Below are 15,100 nucleotides of genomic sequence, written 5' to 3'. Positions count from 1 at the left end.
ATGCAAGTCTCATCTCTTTGAGATTTAGATCCTGAATCTAAATCAGTTGAATTTGTTGATGTAAGCTTTTTACAAATTTGAATTAATATTTGCCGGTTTTGAAATCAAGATACCGAAGGATTCCCACCCTAGTCCTCGACCTCGTCCTGCTTCTCGCAGGAAGCTAATGTGGACTCAGAGTAATCAGAGGTAAGAGAGACGGAGACAGAGGAAGATACAGAGAATGCAGTGGAGACAAACAAGAAGCTGTTTGGGGGAGGGAGAGTCTACTTCCGTTCATAATTACGACTGGGTTCGGCTCACTCACACTCACACACACACACACACACACACACACACACACACACACACACACACACACAACCTTAATAGGCAAATGAAGTCACTTAGAAACCACTAACGAAAACAGAAGAAGAAATATGGGCCTGTGGTGTTGGCCAACAACATGAGACTCCTTATCTCACTCCAGGAAGAAAGAAGTCATCCTGCCACGGCAGAGTAGAGCTAATAAATAAGGACTTTTGGCTATGTTGACAAACCACACTTAAAGTAAGTAAAGTCTCTCTGGCTGCACTCTTACGAGACACAGCTCTCCACCTTCTCCCCCTCAAAGTATGCATGTTTTACATGCGTACATGTGTGCCCGTGTCCATTTGTTGATGAACATGAAGCACAGCCCCTGAATCAATAGTAGCCACTTCATGCACGCAACAAGGGAAAACTTGGGGATTTCTCAACCAGAACCCAGATTTCAGTTCATTTCAGGTCCAAGAAGTTAATGCGGACAAGAATCTTTGAAATTGGACCAGATTAGGGCAGAACACTGCAATCGTGATCTGTGAAAACGGGTTTAACTCCTTTGGGGCAATAGCGCCCATCAACAGGTCCTCTAACGTGCTAGTTTCTGCCCCTGACTGAGATTATATTCTATAATTATGGAAAGAATCCCTAGAGGGAAATAAAACTTGTTTATTTAGCTTGATCACGATCTGTTATATTGTGTCCAACCATGTCTAACTCAAGGAGTCTCGTCTGAAATCTCTGAAAATTTCCCTTTTGTCATTACAATCTCAACTCTCGTTCACCCAAAACACAAAGCTAAACCATCTGTTGTCCAACAGAAAACAAGCACTTTTAGAGGACGTCCATTGAAAGATCGCTATTGCCCAAAATTATTACATTTCAGCCCCTTTTTAGCAGATTATGACTGCAGCGTTCTCTCGCTCAACACAATTCCAGTATTTGTTGTCTCCATTAGTCCCTTCGACCTAAAACATTGAGAATATAGAATACAGGTTGGAGAATACAAATTTTCCTTAAGCACTGGCACTGCACCAATCTGCTACTGCAAGAGATTTAAATCTGCAGCGTCTGTCAACCCCCCCCCATCACTTGCTCTTGAGTCAAACAACGCTACGCTTTTGAAAATAAACGCACTAGAAGGTGGTTTCAGAAGAACTAGATATGGCCTTTGGGTGCTCCGTGGCGGAGTGTGAGGGCTTTGTTACTAAACACCAACCGTTTATGTTTACACCATCCGACATCAACTCGTCCGTCATGGCTGTCTTGTTATTTTGCAACAATGAAGATGCGAGCGAGGCCCCCCACTCCCACACACACACATAATAACTTACAGCTGCTACAGATGGACCCTACTAAGCCTAGAAAGAGAGTACAGGCAGAACATGTGCCAAATTCATAGTTCCACATTGTTTATGGTCTTAATTACTAGGCACAACAACATAGTGCTATGTAGATTTACAATGGGGAATAGATACAACAGACACAATGATAAGAGCATTGTGATACCATGAACAAACATGGCAGATGCACTTTTGAACGTCTCTTTCCTCCCTGGGTCACTAAATGGCCGCTAATGCCCTGATGGGGGCAACCGACGCATCATGTGCAGAACTAGCCTCCTCATTAAAGTATGCCTGCTTACATACCCACGCACACACAAACAGCATGGATGCATTGAGCATCAGGAGAACCGACAGAGGGACTCAAGGTTTAAAGAGGAGAGTGGTAGAAAGGGCCACAGAGCTGAACAGGAGCTCCCCATAAGGATTCAAAGCATTGTGTTGTTCATTTCCTTAAGCTTGGTACATCCCTCACTCCAAGCCACTGTTTTTACAACCGCAGTGCTTCAGTTCGCTGCCAACACTTGATTTAGGGCTCCAATACAACACTGGAGGTGGGCACACAGGGGGAGAATAAATTGGATTGTGTAGAGCAGGGCCCTTCAGAGAAGACAAATCTGAAGGAAGGAGGAGATGATAAGGGTGGAAGCGACATGCTGGAAGTTAAGGAGTCATCGGCTACACCTATTTATAACGGGAATTGGACGTTACCAGATGTAACCGAACACCGTAAAAAAGGGACTTGAAATCTATACATTTCATATTCTTTATTTGACTAAATTTATTTGGACATAATTTGCCTTTCCAGCTTATGAGAATCAAAGCTAGGGCTCATTATGGGGTTAATGACTTATGAGGGCTGGTTCACAAACCAATTACAGTGTCATTCCTTAAATAACAACTCACGCTTGTCAAGCTGCCAGCCAGGCAAGACAGATCAAGTATGCGGGAGGAAGAGGAAAACATTAAAAAGAAAGACCAATCAAGCAAACTATTTGAATGCAAGTATCAAAATACTAAATTATAAAACGGGAAAAACTAATTAAATCAAATGGTTTGGAAAAACTGACACATCTAAAAACGTGTGCACGTGGTGCTTTAGCGCATTACCCTCAGGCGGTTATAAACGTATAACTTAATCTCCCCTGCTATAAAGGGTCTCCTGCTAAGCCCCTAACAGCCTGTTGACCGGTGGGGTTCTGGCTCTGAAGGTGGTAGTAATCAGCCGGCTGCTGGCAGGGGGGGCTGGCGCGTCGGACCAACCTTTGATCAGACACGTGCGGCTGATTAGAGGAAGTTGTTAGGGGAGGACGGGAGGGAGCGCAGGGGAGGGGGGGGGTAGAACAGAGCTCCTCGGACGCCGCCGCACCTCCCTGCCGCTCACCCATGCACCGCAGGTCTGCTAATGTGCAAAGTTGGTCCGCGGCCAAGTCGTGGTGAATGGCCAGCGATCAAACCAGAGTAGGAAAGGGTTAGGCGCGACGCGTCTAAAGCCTTTTCCCGCAGACATCCATTACAATACAGTTGATTTATTTCATGTTTAAAGTCAATTATTTATCTGCATAAATTCTTTGGTTTTGAGAACCACAATGGCTAACGACACTGGGGGGGGATTTCTTTATTAAATGGGTCAGGTTTAGCACTGAAATGTCACTCGCGATTATAAGCTATGTGGAAAATTGCCTCTCTATTAGCTTCATGCTAGAGGAATGCTAAAGAGACAAAGTGCTATACATTGAGCTCCAGATAAGTGGCGAGATGAAAGGACCCAGTGGTGACGTCACAGAGGGCCTACTGAGCGCCCCCATGGAACCGTCTGGGGGCAACGGAACAGGAAGTTGGTGATGAGTCACGGGCATTCTGGACAGGAAGTTGGTCCGTGCTTTGGTAATAAAAGGAGGGCCTGCGGGCCACGAGGACATGAGTAGGAAGGGACAGGGGACGGGAGGGGGGCTGGGGCCCAAGGGACAGACAGGCTTTTGTGAGGCATGTGGCTTACAAGGACCGACTCTCGTGGTTGCAGAAGAGGAGTGAGATGAATGAGAGGAAGGAAAAACAAGAAGAGGGTTTTGTGGGAGAGCATGGGGTGTAAGGGCCCCTAAGGGCCAACCTCAGCCAGAGTGGTGACATCATGCGACTGGTTATACTAGTTTGACAGCCTCAGTCTTACATCCTCGTGACACCAAACGACACTGATTTGTTGGCTTATGTAGATTGATCCTGTGGTGTGGATTTAAAATGTCCTTGCTTTGTTCCCTTCTCGATTACAAAAAAGAAGGGCACATGAGGACGTTATTAATATTCAGACCAACCCAATCTAGAGATCTGACCACAGACCCGGTGTCAAACCAAGATAAGGAAGTGAGGAAGAAGAAAGATGCTGTTGTTCTCACTTGGGGTAGATGGTGGTCATCTTGGCCGCTGCGTAGCCCTGCTTGCACGCTCCCTCGCTGAGGTTGCCATATTTGTAGGCCAGCTCTAGGGGCCTGCGGATGAGCGAAGAGAACAGAACGATAAAGAGAATAATTAGCAACCGGCAGGCACTGCTGATCATTCACAAGCACATACATAACATTTACAAAAGATACAGAGAGCGTCCTGTGAAAGGCCGCTATCAGATCCCAAATACCGCACAGCATGATGAAGTGAAAGTCGGTCTCTGGTTAAAATAATTACAACAGCTGTCTTGACTAAAGCCTCTAAATTGCATGCTCATTAATAATCAGCTTTATGCCATGATTCCAGTTCAAATAAACAGTGGAGGCCCGCTGTGCTGGGAGCCACTGGGTGGCCCACCGTGCAGTGCGAATAGGAAAGAGAGAGAGTGAGGGAGAGAGACCTCTGCTGCCAAGTTTGAGATGAATTCAATGTCTTCCAAACAGACCAATGATAGTGCCCAATCAACCTTACGGAAATAGTTTTTGTTTGCTCAGGTTGGGGTTTGTTAGAATAATGCTGAACCATGCTGGCATCAACAACTTGTGGAGTTACTATGACATGGGTCACTCTGAAAGAGATATGAGAATGAGGGCCTTCTGTCCCATGTGAGAACCCCCCGACCCACCCCCTGAAGTGTGTGTTGACATCATGCTTAAAGTGTGAAGGCCAAGTGTGGAGAGGCATGCCCTGCCAGACCCAGCGTAGCGATGACAATGAATAACAACAATGACCCGCTAAGTATGATGACTGTGGCAGTTTGTGACAACAGTGTCCAACCAATTGTCCAGAAATGTGCACCCATCATGAGACACAGTGGACACTAACTGCTTCATTAATAAGTGAAGAGTTTTAATAATTATGTTTATTTCATTAATACACTAATGAAATAAACCAAACTACAAATCAATAGGCAAGAGCATCTTGAGAGTGTCTACCTTGCATACATTAAATCGGCAAAGTTTGGTAAGGACTAAATAATAAAATGTTTATTAGACTAAGTAAGATGGATATTTAAAAGGTTTACATTTCCATAATCTCCATGTTCCCCAACTGGCCAAATAACATCTGTATGGAACATATATTCAAAGGAATAGAAAATGGGTGCTTTAAAAATATACATCTGCCCAAATATTTAATTAACAAGGCAGGACGTCAGTTTGTGTAAAATAAGCAGGTAAGGGCCCAAAGAATATTGGGAGTCTTGCATCAAAACCCACAGAGTAAAGTTCAGATTCTATGGCGTGTAAACGGCCCCTGATTTAACGTGAGAGCTTCTAGCAGAGGAGTGCAGAAAGGCCTGGCAGAGCAACAGAGGGGGCTGGATGATGGACCGAAGGACACCAGGTTAGACTTGAAAGTCGGGAGATGTACTTACAACTTGGTGTCCAGCTTCAGCAGAAAGCCCTGCTTGTCATACACTGGAGAAGAAAAAAAAGACAAAGAGGCAAAAGAGAAGAGGAAAGAGAGGAGAAACAACAGTTATCAAAAAAGGAAACCTTACACAACTGGCAACGTTAAGTCATTAACGGAAGTCATGACGAAAATAATGAATTCAACTATCAGCTGTTGTAGCCATAGTTTTATGTCTCATCAAATTAATAGGCTGGGCATTGTTTAAAAAATAAAAAGAGGAATTAAACACAAAAGCATTGAATCTGAAACAAAGTAAAGGACACCAACAGTAAGTAAAAGAAAAGCATTAGAGTTAAAGAGCATTTGTGTTCAGAGATGCACGGTTAGGTAGAAGCCAGCCAAAATAATCTGTCGGTTAAAAATTAAGTCAGGGAAACGCCGATTATGGTTCACCTATGAACGCCTGGAGTCGTCGTCCATAGGTGCCTCACGAAAAGGTCATTAGGCGGCAGTTGAAGTAAAAAAGAAAGCAGATAAAACCTACCTGTTCTCTTTTAACATGAATGTAAAGAAAGATTGAAAGATTAAATAAAGACGTCTGATTGATAGTGTGATCCAAATCCAGTGTAATGTTGTGTAGCACACAGTAATGACAATTGTATACGACAACTGTATGAAGCAATAACGACACAAAGTATTGGCATTGCCCCCTCATTCTGTAGGAACCCTTAACGCGGCCCAACATCAGTAAAAACTGAATGGAAGCCCCAGAGGGGGGATGGCAGGGGGAGGGGGGACCACAAGTCTTCCTCCGTTGCTTGGTCTTGCTGTCCTCAGAGGCAGACCTTACGGGGGAGAGAGAAAGAAACAGAGGCAGCAGAAGATGGAGGAGGAGGAGCCCAAGGAGGGAAGAGACTCCAAGCACGGCCCGGAAGGACAAGGGTGGGGTGGGGGTTGGCTGTGGTAGTGGAGATGACAGAGGATGGACATGGATGCACGTTTCCCATAGTAAAGTGTGAGGTTTGCCGAGAGGAGGTGAGCAGCAGCAAGAGACCGGGCCGAGGAGGAGGAAGCGCTCTGGCCAGTAGCACGAGGCTAAACGCTGGCCTCTGGTACCATGGAAACCGCAGAAACTCCTGCAGACTGCTTGTTCAAAAGATTATACTTAAGTAATAAAACCGTGCCATCAGTTCTTATCAGTGCCAGAAGAGGGCGCTGTTGCATTACAACAGACAAATCGTGGATGTCTGGCTGCTTTAAAAAAATATGCTGAAAACAAGATTATGAAAAATAAGGAATTTCCTCAACCAAATTTAACTTCAATTCAACAGAGAACATTAAGCCCACATACATGATTTAAATGAGTGCTAAATCATTTAGAAATATATATATTTAAAAATAGGATATTGGGTAATGCCAGTTACCCAATATCCTATTGGTTAACTGGCAAGCCAGTTTTGACAAACATGTAATTTGTGACTAAGGCTATAACTAAGAGTCCCATTTGGTTGGGACAGGACAACAACGCCTTAAGCTTATGCCACGTGGCCATGCTCGAAAAGAAGAAAATCTCACCCCAGTGTATTCATGAAAAAAAAAAAAAAGAAAGCCTGAAAAGAAGTCTACCAGCAGGGCGTGGAGGAAGTTCTGCGGTTTGGAGCCAGAAAGAGGTGAAGGGGTGTACATGAAGGGGAACAGGTGGGGTTGGAGAACAGGTGGGGTTGGAGGGTATACCTGAGCCTACTATTCGTCCCACGGTGAGAGTAATCTCCGTTTCAGACTCTGAAACACAAGAGGTTTGGTTAGCATCAGGGGGGGGGGGGGGGGGGGGCATGTCAACCAGCTTTGACGGAGAGGGGCTCAGAGAGATGCTGCCAAACCCAAAATGTCAACATCTAATGGCACAAGAGAAGGAAGTGGGGGAGGGAGCGGGTGAGAGAAAGAAGGGGAGAGAGAGAAGGGCGGTTAGTAGCTCTAGCCGTGAGCTTATCATCAAAATCAAATCAACACTGATCACCATTCAGATATGAAAACCGTCACCCAATTAGGTTCAATAAGGTAAAGGAATAAAAGTACCAGGAAATACCAGATTGAAAAGAGAGGAAAATAGGTGCAATAAGCTCATAGAAGATTCACCAACTGGATTATAGTGATTAATAACAACCAATCCTTGGAGGATTTTTTGTCATTAGTAGAGATTGACTTTCAACAGAGCACCAAAACCACCCTGGTTATACCGTGTACACTTTGAAGTAGGGGTCGACCGATTATAAACCTGGCCAATTATCGAATCCGTTATTCAGCATTATCGAGATGATCAGTGTGTTTATTTTTTTGTAACCTGATTGCCGATAAAATGTATTTATTTGAAAACATTCTAATTTGGCTATCATGCAGTCATGTATCATAGCCAGTGTCTGGAGTCACCACTAAGTGTTCTCAAGCAATGTCCTGCCAACAGCATAATCTCATTGGTTACCGGTCAGTGTAAAAGCCTTTCCACACTGAAGGTTCACCTGCAATCCTGTGTGCCACAGACAGGGCAGGTTAGAGTTCAGATATGGAAGCAAATCCCTGGCATAATGTTTTGAATCTTAAAATCCATTGAACTTTGTATATGGATTTTTCCCAGAATATCCTGTGGTGTGGGGTATGTTAAGAATGCTTTTAAAGGATTGGTGCCCCACCGATTAAAAATCGGGAAAATGTACATGTTCAATATTTACGATTAGATATGCTGTAGTATAGGGGGAACCCCGACAACGGTCGAGGACGCAGGCAATCGATTGTCACAAGGGAAAGAGGATAGCCAATTCGGAGCCACGCTGACTAAACCTAATACCAACAATATCATAACAGAAGCCATGGTGGCAAAAAGCAAAAGTGGGGCGGTCTTCCGAAATGGAGATACAGCCTGTAGTTCCGACTGCAAAAGCTAGCATAACTAGTTTCTCCTGACCGTTGTCTCCATGTTAGATTGGCCTGATTGCCGGTTACGAAAATTTTGACTGGGTTGTTGTGGAATGGTATCGGTTAGTGTGTGGTGTGCTGGTTGGCAAAGCTGTTACCTATCACACACATTAAACCACCAGCACAGTTAATTGTATCTTATCCATCCAAAGGTGTGTGGTCTCACGCTTTCTAAATTCTATGTCTTGTGTGTACCCAGTTTAAGTCCGCAAAGATTGTCCAAGTTGAAATAAACATAATCCCCCTGAAGACAATCATATCCGGTTTTCCCAGTTACACTGAAAGTGCCCGAATAACGCACTTTGTTGCACACTTTCCGCACTTGGGACACACACACACACACACACACACACACACACACACACACACACACACACACTGAAGTAGCCAGGATAATATTTTTTATGATAATATTATCTTAAGTTATTTTAATCAAGCATAGGCTTGACTAAAAAGGCATCTCAAAATTTTGCGTTGGAGTTTTTGTTATTCTAAATTTTGACACCAAAATGCAAATATCGGTTATCAGTCCACTTGATTACCAATAATCAGTTTAGGCCCTGAAATAAACTAATAGGTCGACCCCTACTGTAAAGACGAACACTTCCTCCATGAGCCCAATATGCGGATGGCTCCTCTACCTGTGACATGACTATCTGTCGCCAGTTTCACTATAGGCCCTTTAGTTGAGGCCCTGAGTGTAGACTCTTCATCACTCTCTGAAAACACAAAGGGGTGATTGAAACAATCAGCCGTTGCAGACCCCCCAATTTATTGCACTTCAGTGGAGACAGTCATATATCAAACATTGATGAGAACACAAAGTATTACAGAAATAAAACCCAAGAGAGTTGCTTGGAAATATGATCGGAATAAAACTGGATATCGATAGATATAAAAGAAACGTTAAAATTGTCCATGTCTAGAGAATGCAATGATAGCTGCAGTCAAACAGGGTTAGATTGGTTTACCAAATGTTAATAATTGAACGCCTCTGGCAAATAGTGTGTGCACATATGCCCATCTCTCTGCGTTACTGAGAGATGAAGCTAAACCCAATAAGACTTTCGTTAAGGTCATAGAATTTGTCTTGCACCGTGATACAACCCAAGGTGATGTTTCTAATGCTCGTAGCCGCAGAGTAAGAGATTGTAGGTGTCTGCTTGCTCACGGCCATTTGGACTCCTGCTGACATGGCTATTTATGAACCGGCAAGACTGTTATACCATTTTACAATAATACATTTGTTAATGCTGGAAGGCCCAGTCACTGCTATGAGAAGGCCATCCAAGAAAGCGTGATCCGTAGAGCATCAAAAATTATACCATCCAAAGACCCTGCCTGAAACATCCCTGTCCCCACTCTCCCAGGAAGAAGTGCTTGAGTTATGCTAGAACCAGGGGGATATCCATACTGTTGGAAAGCACTAACTGGCCATATGGTACCCAGCCAACCACAGCTTCAAATCTAGCCATTAATAAAAATAGTAACAGAGATCATTTATAATCTTAATGATGCACGCGGCCGCTGTCCAAGTGGAAACCATTTGGCCCTGGAATGGCGGGAGGCCCACCCAGCACAATCATTTCAAGAGTGAGGAAGGAGATTATGCAGATATGATCCTCTCACTCAAATAGAATGGCTTAGTTTGCCACAGTTGAATGAAGGGGGAGGCGGTGTGAAAAAGCTTTTCTCTCCCTTATCCAACATCAGTCCTTTAAACGTATCTGGCACTGCTGCCACACACACACACACACACACACACACACACACACACACACACACACACACACACACACACACACACACACACACACACACACACACACACACACACAGATCTTTCAACTCTTCCATGTATAAAGACAACGACAAGATATGTTGTTGGATAGGACATAATTATTCACACTGTAACTCACAGTCAAAGCTTATCTTGGACTCAGACTGGACTGCTAAATAAATTGGCATTAAAGTAAACTAGTGGAGGACAAAACTATTTAGAGACAAAAAATGATTCACTCAACCACCTCACTGCTTATTAGTGATCCGATTTGCATCACTGCAGGCGACAAGGTTTCTCCAACTTAAAGAAGAGCGTGTGCCTCAAAGCACAAAACTCAATGTCACAAAATACTGGCTGGTATTTTAAATGCCCATCATTAAAATTGCCCCACATTATGACTAATGGATCAGGGTGGTCTGTTAGAGGGCGGCGGAAACGGTTTGGGTCATCAATGCTGTTCTATAGCCCTAGATATCATGGCCGGTGGAGTTCAGGAATCTACTTCTAAAAACACAGAAGAAGTCCCACTTTCAGCCGCTGGTTTGTCAATAAAGTCTCCATTTATAAATAAATGAGGACCAAGGCCTCTGAGGCTCAAACATCTCTTGTCAGTGCCCATCAACATTCCCAAACCAATGTTCCTGGAAAAACGGACAGGGGGCTCGGGATGAGGGATAGCCAATGGATGAAAACTCTCTCTTTAGTATTACCAGCCAATGCATTTTATATGGTGGCCAAGTGAAATCTTGGAGCCCCCTCTGCTGGCTTCATTAAGAGGTGTAAGGGGCAGCTTGAGCTCGATCCAGTTAGATAGAACCAGATCAGATAGATCCAGATCACAACAGCAAACAAAAAGTAATGCACACACAGTGATGATGTCGGGTACATACTAGTATCATGGCATCTCCTTCAAAAGAGTGATTGCTTGTAAGGGAGATCATACTTCTATTGACAAACCACCAACTCGTAATCCATTAAAAAATGAATCCTTGTTACTTATCTATTTTGGTTGTAAAAGCTACAACAGTACTGACATTTTTAAAATCAAAATGAATGAGGATAGAACTGCGTTAGGAAAACGGCTTTTCAGATTTTAGAATTACTATTAATTAATTTGTTGGGAATTGACAATGTGTAATTTCCTGCTCTACAGAGAGCAATGCATGTCATATAATGAGTATAAACTTCAGTGAAATGATTCAACTTTTAACAGGGAATCCCAACAGTAGCTTTATTTGGTCTACCGTCATAAAAAAACTGAGCTATCTTATCACCATGTTGATACAAGAGCTAAGGCTGTTGAATGAATGTCAATAAATACCTATCTCGCAGAAGACTCACATGATGGAACTACCAGAGAGCGGCCAGGAAAACAGAATAAATCTTCTCACCCAAAAACATTAAGACCTACAAAACAATTAAAAATGGTCCTTTGAAGTAAAGTTTTTTTTTACTACAGAAAGGAAATAGAAACACAAAACGGATCTGGGAGAAAATTAGAAACACAACATAACAGATAAGATAGACATCAAACAGAACAGAGGTGAATCAAGAGCAGACGTGCTTCATCTCCACTTTCACAAGAGGCCACATTGGGTGGGTGGTAGGCTAGCACACCGCTGACAACAGCACAAAGACATAAAAAAAAACACAACTGTAACAGGTTTCTTGTTTTGTACTTGACCAGTGTGTGTTTGATATAACATTGTCGGATGAATATTAGTCCTGAACCCAACAATCTAACAATAAGAAAGGCGCAAATTGAAGTATCCCGATTATTAATAAAATGTTTCATAAATAGTCAAAAGGTACCATTTAAAAAAAAACATTTTTTAAAGAGAAAAAGGCTATTCTAAAAGGTTGCAGCCCCCACCCACCCTTTGACGCCAGTAAAAGAAATGCACAAACAAAACAGTAGCAGCTGTGGCAGTGCAGGGCAACTTACGTGGCTTTTGGCCCCAAACATTCAGGTGTAGCTTCCCAGAGGAGTAGTAGATGAAGCCAAGGACCAGCATGGGGCACAGAACGAACAGCAGCTTGTGTGATGGCTTCATGGTGTTTTCAGTTATTCACATGGCACCAGCCGAACCCGTCACCTGTGAAGACCAGATGATAATGATGATGATGATGATGGGAGTCAAGGTTTCCCGCAGAAAATGTTAGTTAAGATGGTTTGCCATCAGGCTGCTAAAAAACATTCTCAAAATAACAGTCAAAGAATTAACAGTCAAAATAACAACTGAAACAAGAACAGTGGAAGAATTTATGCAATTTTAACTTTTAAAATATTCAAAACCAAAGTTTTCTTTTTGTTTTTATGACAATGAACTGAAGGCTGCAGGCATGTGTTGCTTAGGCGGCCGCCTAAGCTGTAAAGTGCTGTGGAAACCCTGGTGGTGGACGACACCAAACACATCAAACACTACAGGGACCGGCCTTTTAGATCATAGACTTCAAAAACATTAATTCTGAAAAGTATACTTAAGTGTGTTAAAATCGATTTTCAATTTATGACAATTATATTTTTTAACTCCATAAAAAGGAACATGTCGCTCTAAAAAAGCGGTTAATACACACATTGACACACCGAGGCAGAGTCAACCATGCAAGGCGACAGCCAGCTCGTCAGGAGCTGTTAGGGTTAAGTGACTTGCTCAGGGACACATCAGCCAGGAGGACCTGGGGATCGAACTAGCAACCTTTCGGTTACAAGACAACTGCTCTACCTCCTGAGCTAAGCCGACCTGTAGTACTACAGACCTAGTACTACACATTCGCCTTGAGGCACCTCAACTGAACATTGAGCTAATGAATGGCTAGCCAATAGGGCACTCCGGAAGTCAACCATTACGAACCATACAATTGAAGACTAACTAGATTTGACACTCCAAATAGACAAAATATGGGACATATACTGTCTAATTAAAGCATATTATCATTAAAAACAGGCTACGATTTCTGCTATCACTGCATATTGATAACCACACACAGGAAAAACCCAAAAGGTACCAAATGTCAAGCAGGGCTTGTTGAAACAGAGCACGTCATAAAGAATTTGTGGGGTATATGTAGAACACATTCTGAGAACAGCTCGGAGCAAGAGCAAATAAGGGTCTATAAAAATAAAGGAATGGATGGATTGGATCACTATAAATCCAGGTGTAACGTTTGGAATTAAATACATACATTTCAAAACATGTAGTCTTCATAGCCCATGAAAAATGAAACATTATTGGATATTGGGACTTAAGGCACAATAATACCTGAAACTTTATTATTATTATTGATAACTGCTTAACACAATAAGAAAATGTAGTGGGCAAACCACCTTAGCCTCTGTGTGTATACAACTATATGATGCTTTCTTAGGTTTGTATGCAGATTGAAGGGGTCAAGGATGAGACAGGACAAAAGTGTAGCCGAATCATGACGTCAACATCAAGGACTTTAGCATCTCATTTACATGTCACCATGAGAATGGTAGCATACAGCTAATAATGATTAACAGTAGACTGAGGCTGGACGAGGACCACACTAAACAATGTGTCCACCACCAGGTATATGCTCACTGGAACCAGAGGATTGCCAAAACACAGGACCAACATCTCATTAATCTGGGAAAATACTTAATATGACCTGAGTTTGACTCGTTTTTCGTTTGTCCAGTTTAACAACGGACCAAAGATGAAGAGCTAATTTAGCAGCTAACAGAAGAAATAACGGAACTCGGCTGTCCCATAATTCAATGCTAGACTCGAGTACGACTGCTTCACACAGTCGTACCTGGTAGTTTAGTGGTTTATCCGCGCTGTGATACGGTCTAAGTTAAGTGGAAAACAAATGTGTGTAGGAAAAAGACAAGCAGAGCATATTAGATCAACACTATTATATAAAAAACCCTATGGCGACTTTCACCGAGCTAGCGGTAGCGGGTTAGTAGGCCAGGTCTAGGTCTCCTCGGCAGGCCTGCGTCGAGCTAGTCAATGGAAATGTGGCCAGAGGTGGAGGTCCAGCAGCGTTATATGATTGACCAAACGTTTCACACGCAGATATATCCATACATTACATTGCACAGAAAAAATAACCGCATCATCTTTTCGGTCGTCGTTCAAAATGCTGGGCTGCATTCCCGTTCACATGAAAAGCCCGACTGTTGGTTTTCCATCGTTGTCGACTACAAAAAAAAATGTCGCAATAATTTGCCATATAATTCACATAGGTTGGATGGTGACGTTACCTTTTCCCGTTCCGTATCTCAAATCCGTTGGAGAGGAAAACAAACGACTTAACGTAAATAACAGGAGGGTCGACCGTACAATCGTGTCTTCCCTCCCTTCCCCACCACCATCATGTGGAGATCCACGAAAGAGCACCGGCGGTGTGTTCGCTCAAGACGTCCAGCCACCGTGGCGGCCCGTCTCCCACTCCACCCTCAGCCGCGTTTACCACACCGCTTCCCCCCACCACATCACCATCCAAAAAGAAATACTGCGTTTATGTTTTGCACCAGGTTTCTTCAGTTTCAGTAACAGTTTGCTTCCTCGGCGTCACATGGTCACTGCTGTTCATTTAAGATGCAAGTCCGTTTATATGCACAGGAATGAATGTACTTTTACATTTTGTGCCCTTCCTGTGGTGGTTCGCTCAACTCGTCACGGGTGACATTGTACCCTTTCTCACTGGAATCTCCCCCATTGTTTCTTATTTGGCAGAGAATGTCGCCTTTTGGGGAACTTTCAGATGGTCAAAAGTAATTGGCAGCTGTAGAAGACGGTTTCAAAGACTGGAAGTGTAACTTCGCTTTAAAAGACTAAATTACTTTAAAAGCCTGATATGCTTGAAATATCAAAAATGTAAAACATTTAAGATAATGTTGTTGTTGAATAGTGCCTCATAATGAAATATGATATGT

General features: G+C 43.1%; 1 protein-coding gene across 3 annotated transcripts in view; it reads right to left on the bottom strand.

Moving 5' to 3' along the window:
- The window catches only part of LOC307085433 (CMP-N-acetylneuraminate-beta-1,4-galactoside alpha-2,3-sialyltransferase-like), a 39,405-nt gene extending 24,810 nt beyond the window's left edge, over window positions 1-14,595 (bottom strand). The window contains exons 1-6 of one of the 3 annotated variants that reach the window (XM_079750224.1): window positions 14,426-14,595; window positions 12,134-12,284; window positions 9,047-9,124; window positions 7,170-7,217; window positions 5,458-5,500; window positions 4,037-4,129 (exon numbers count right to left, since the gene is read on the bottom strand). In XM_079750224.1, the coding sequence (XP_079606350.1) occupies window positions 4,037-4,129; window positions 5,458-5,500; window positions 7,170-7,217; window positions 9,047-9,124; window positions 12,134-12,242 (371 nt within the window). In that variant the 5' untranslated portion in view covers window positions 12,243-12,284; window positions 14,426-14,595. The remainder of the gene's footprint in view (window positions 1-4,036; window positions 4,130-5,457; window positions 5,501-7,169; window positions 7,218-9,046; window positions 9,125-12,133; window positions 12,285-14,425) is intronic. The other 2 variants (XM_079750225.1, XM_079750226.1) reach the window with 2 other exon arrangements.
- Window positions 14,596-15,100: the final 505 nt, after the last annotated feature.

This window comes from Pollachius pollachius (genome assembly GCF_949987615.1).
Source record: "Pollachius pollachius genome assembly, chromosome: 14".
NCBI lineage: Eukaryota > Metazoa > Chordata > Actinopteri > Gadiformes > Gadidae > Pollachius > Pollachius pollachius.
This window is presented reverse-complemented; position numbering and strand designations above follow the sequence as displayed.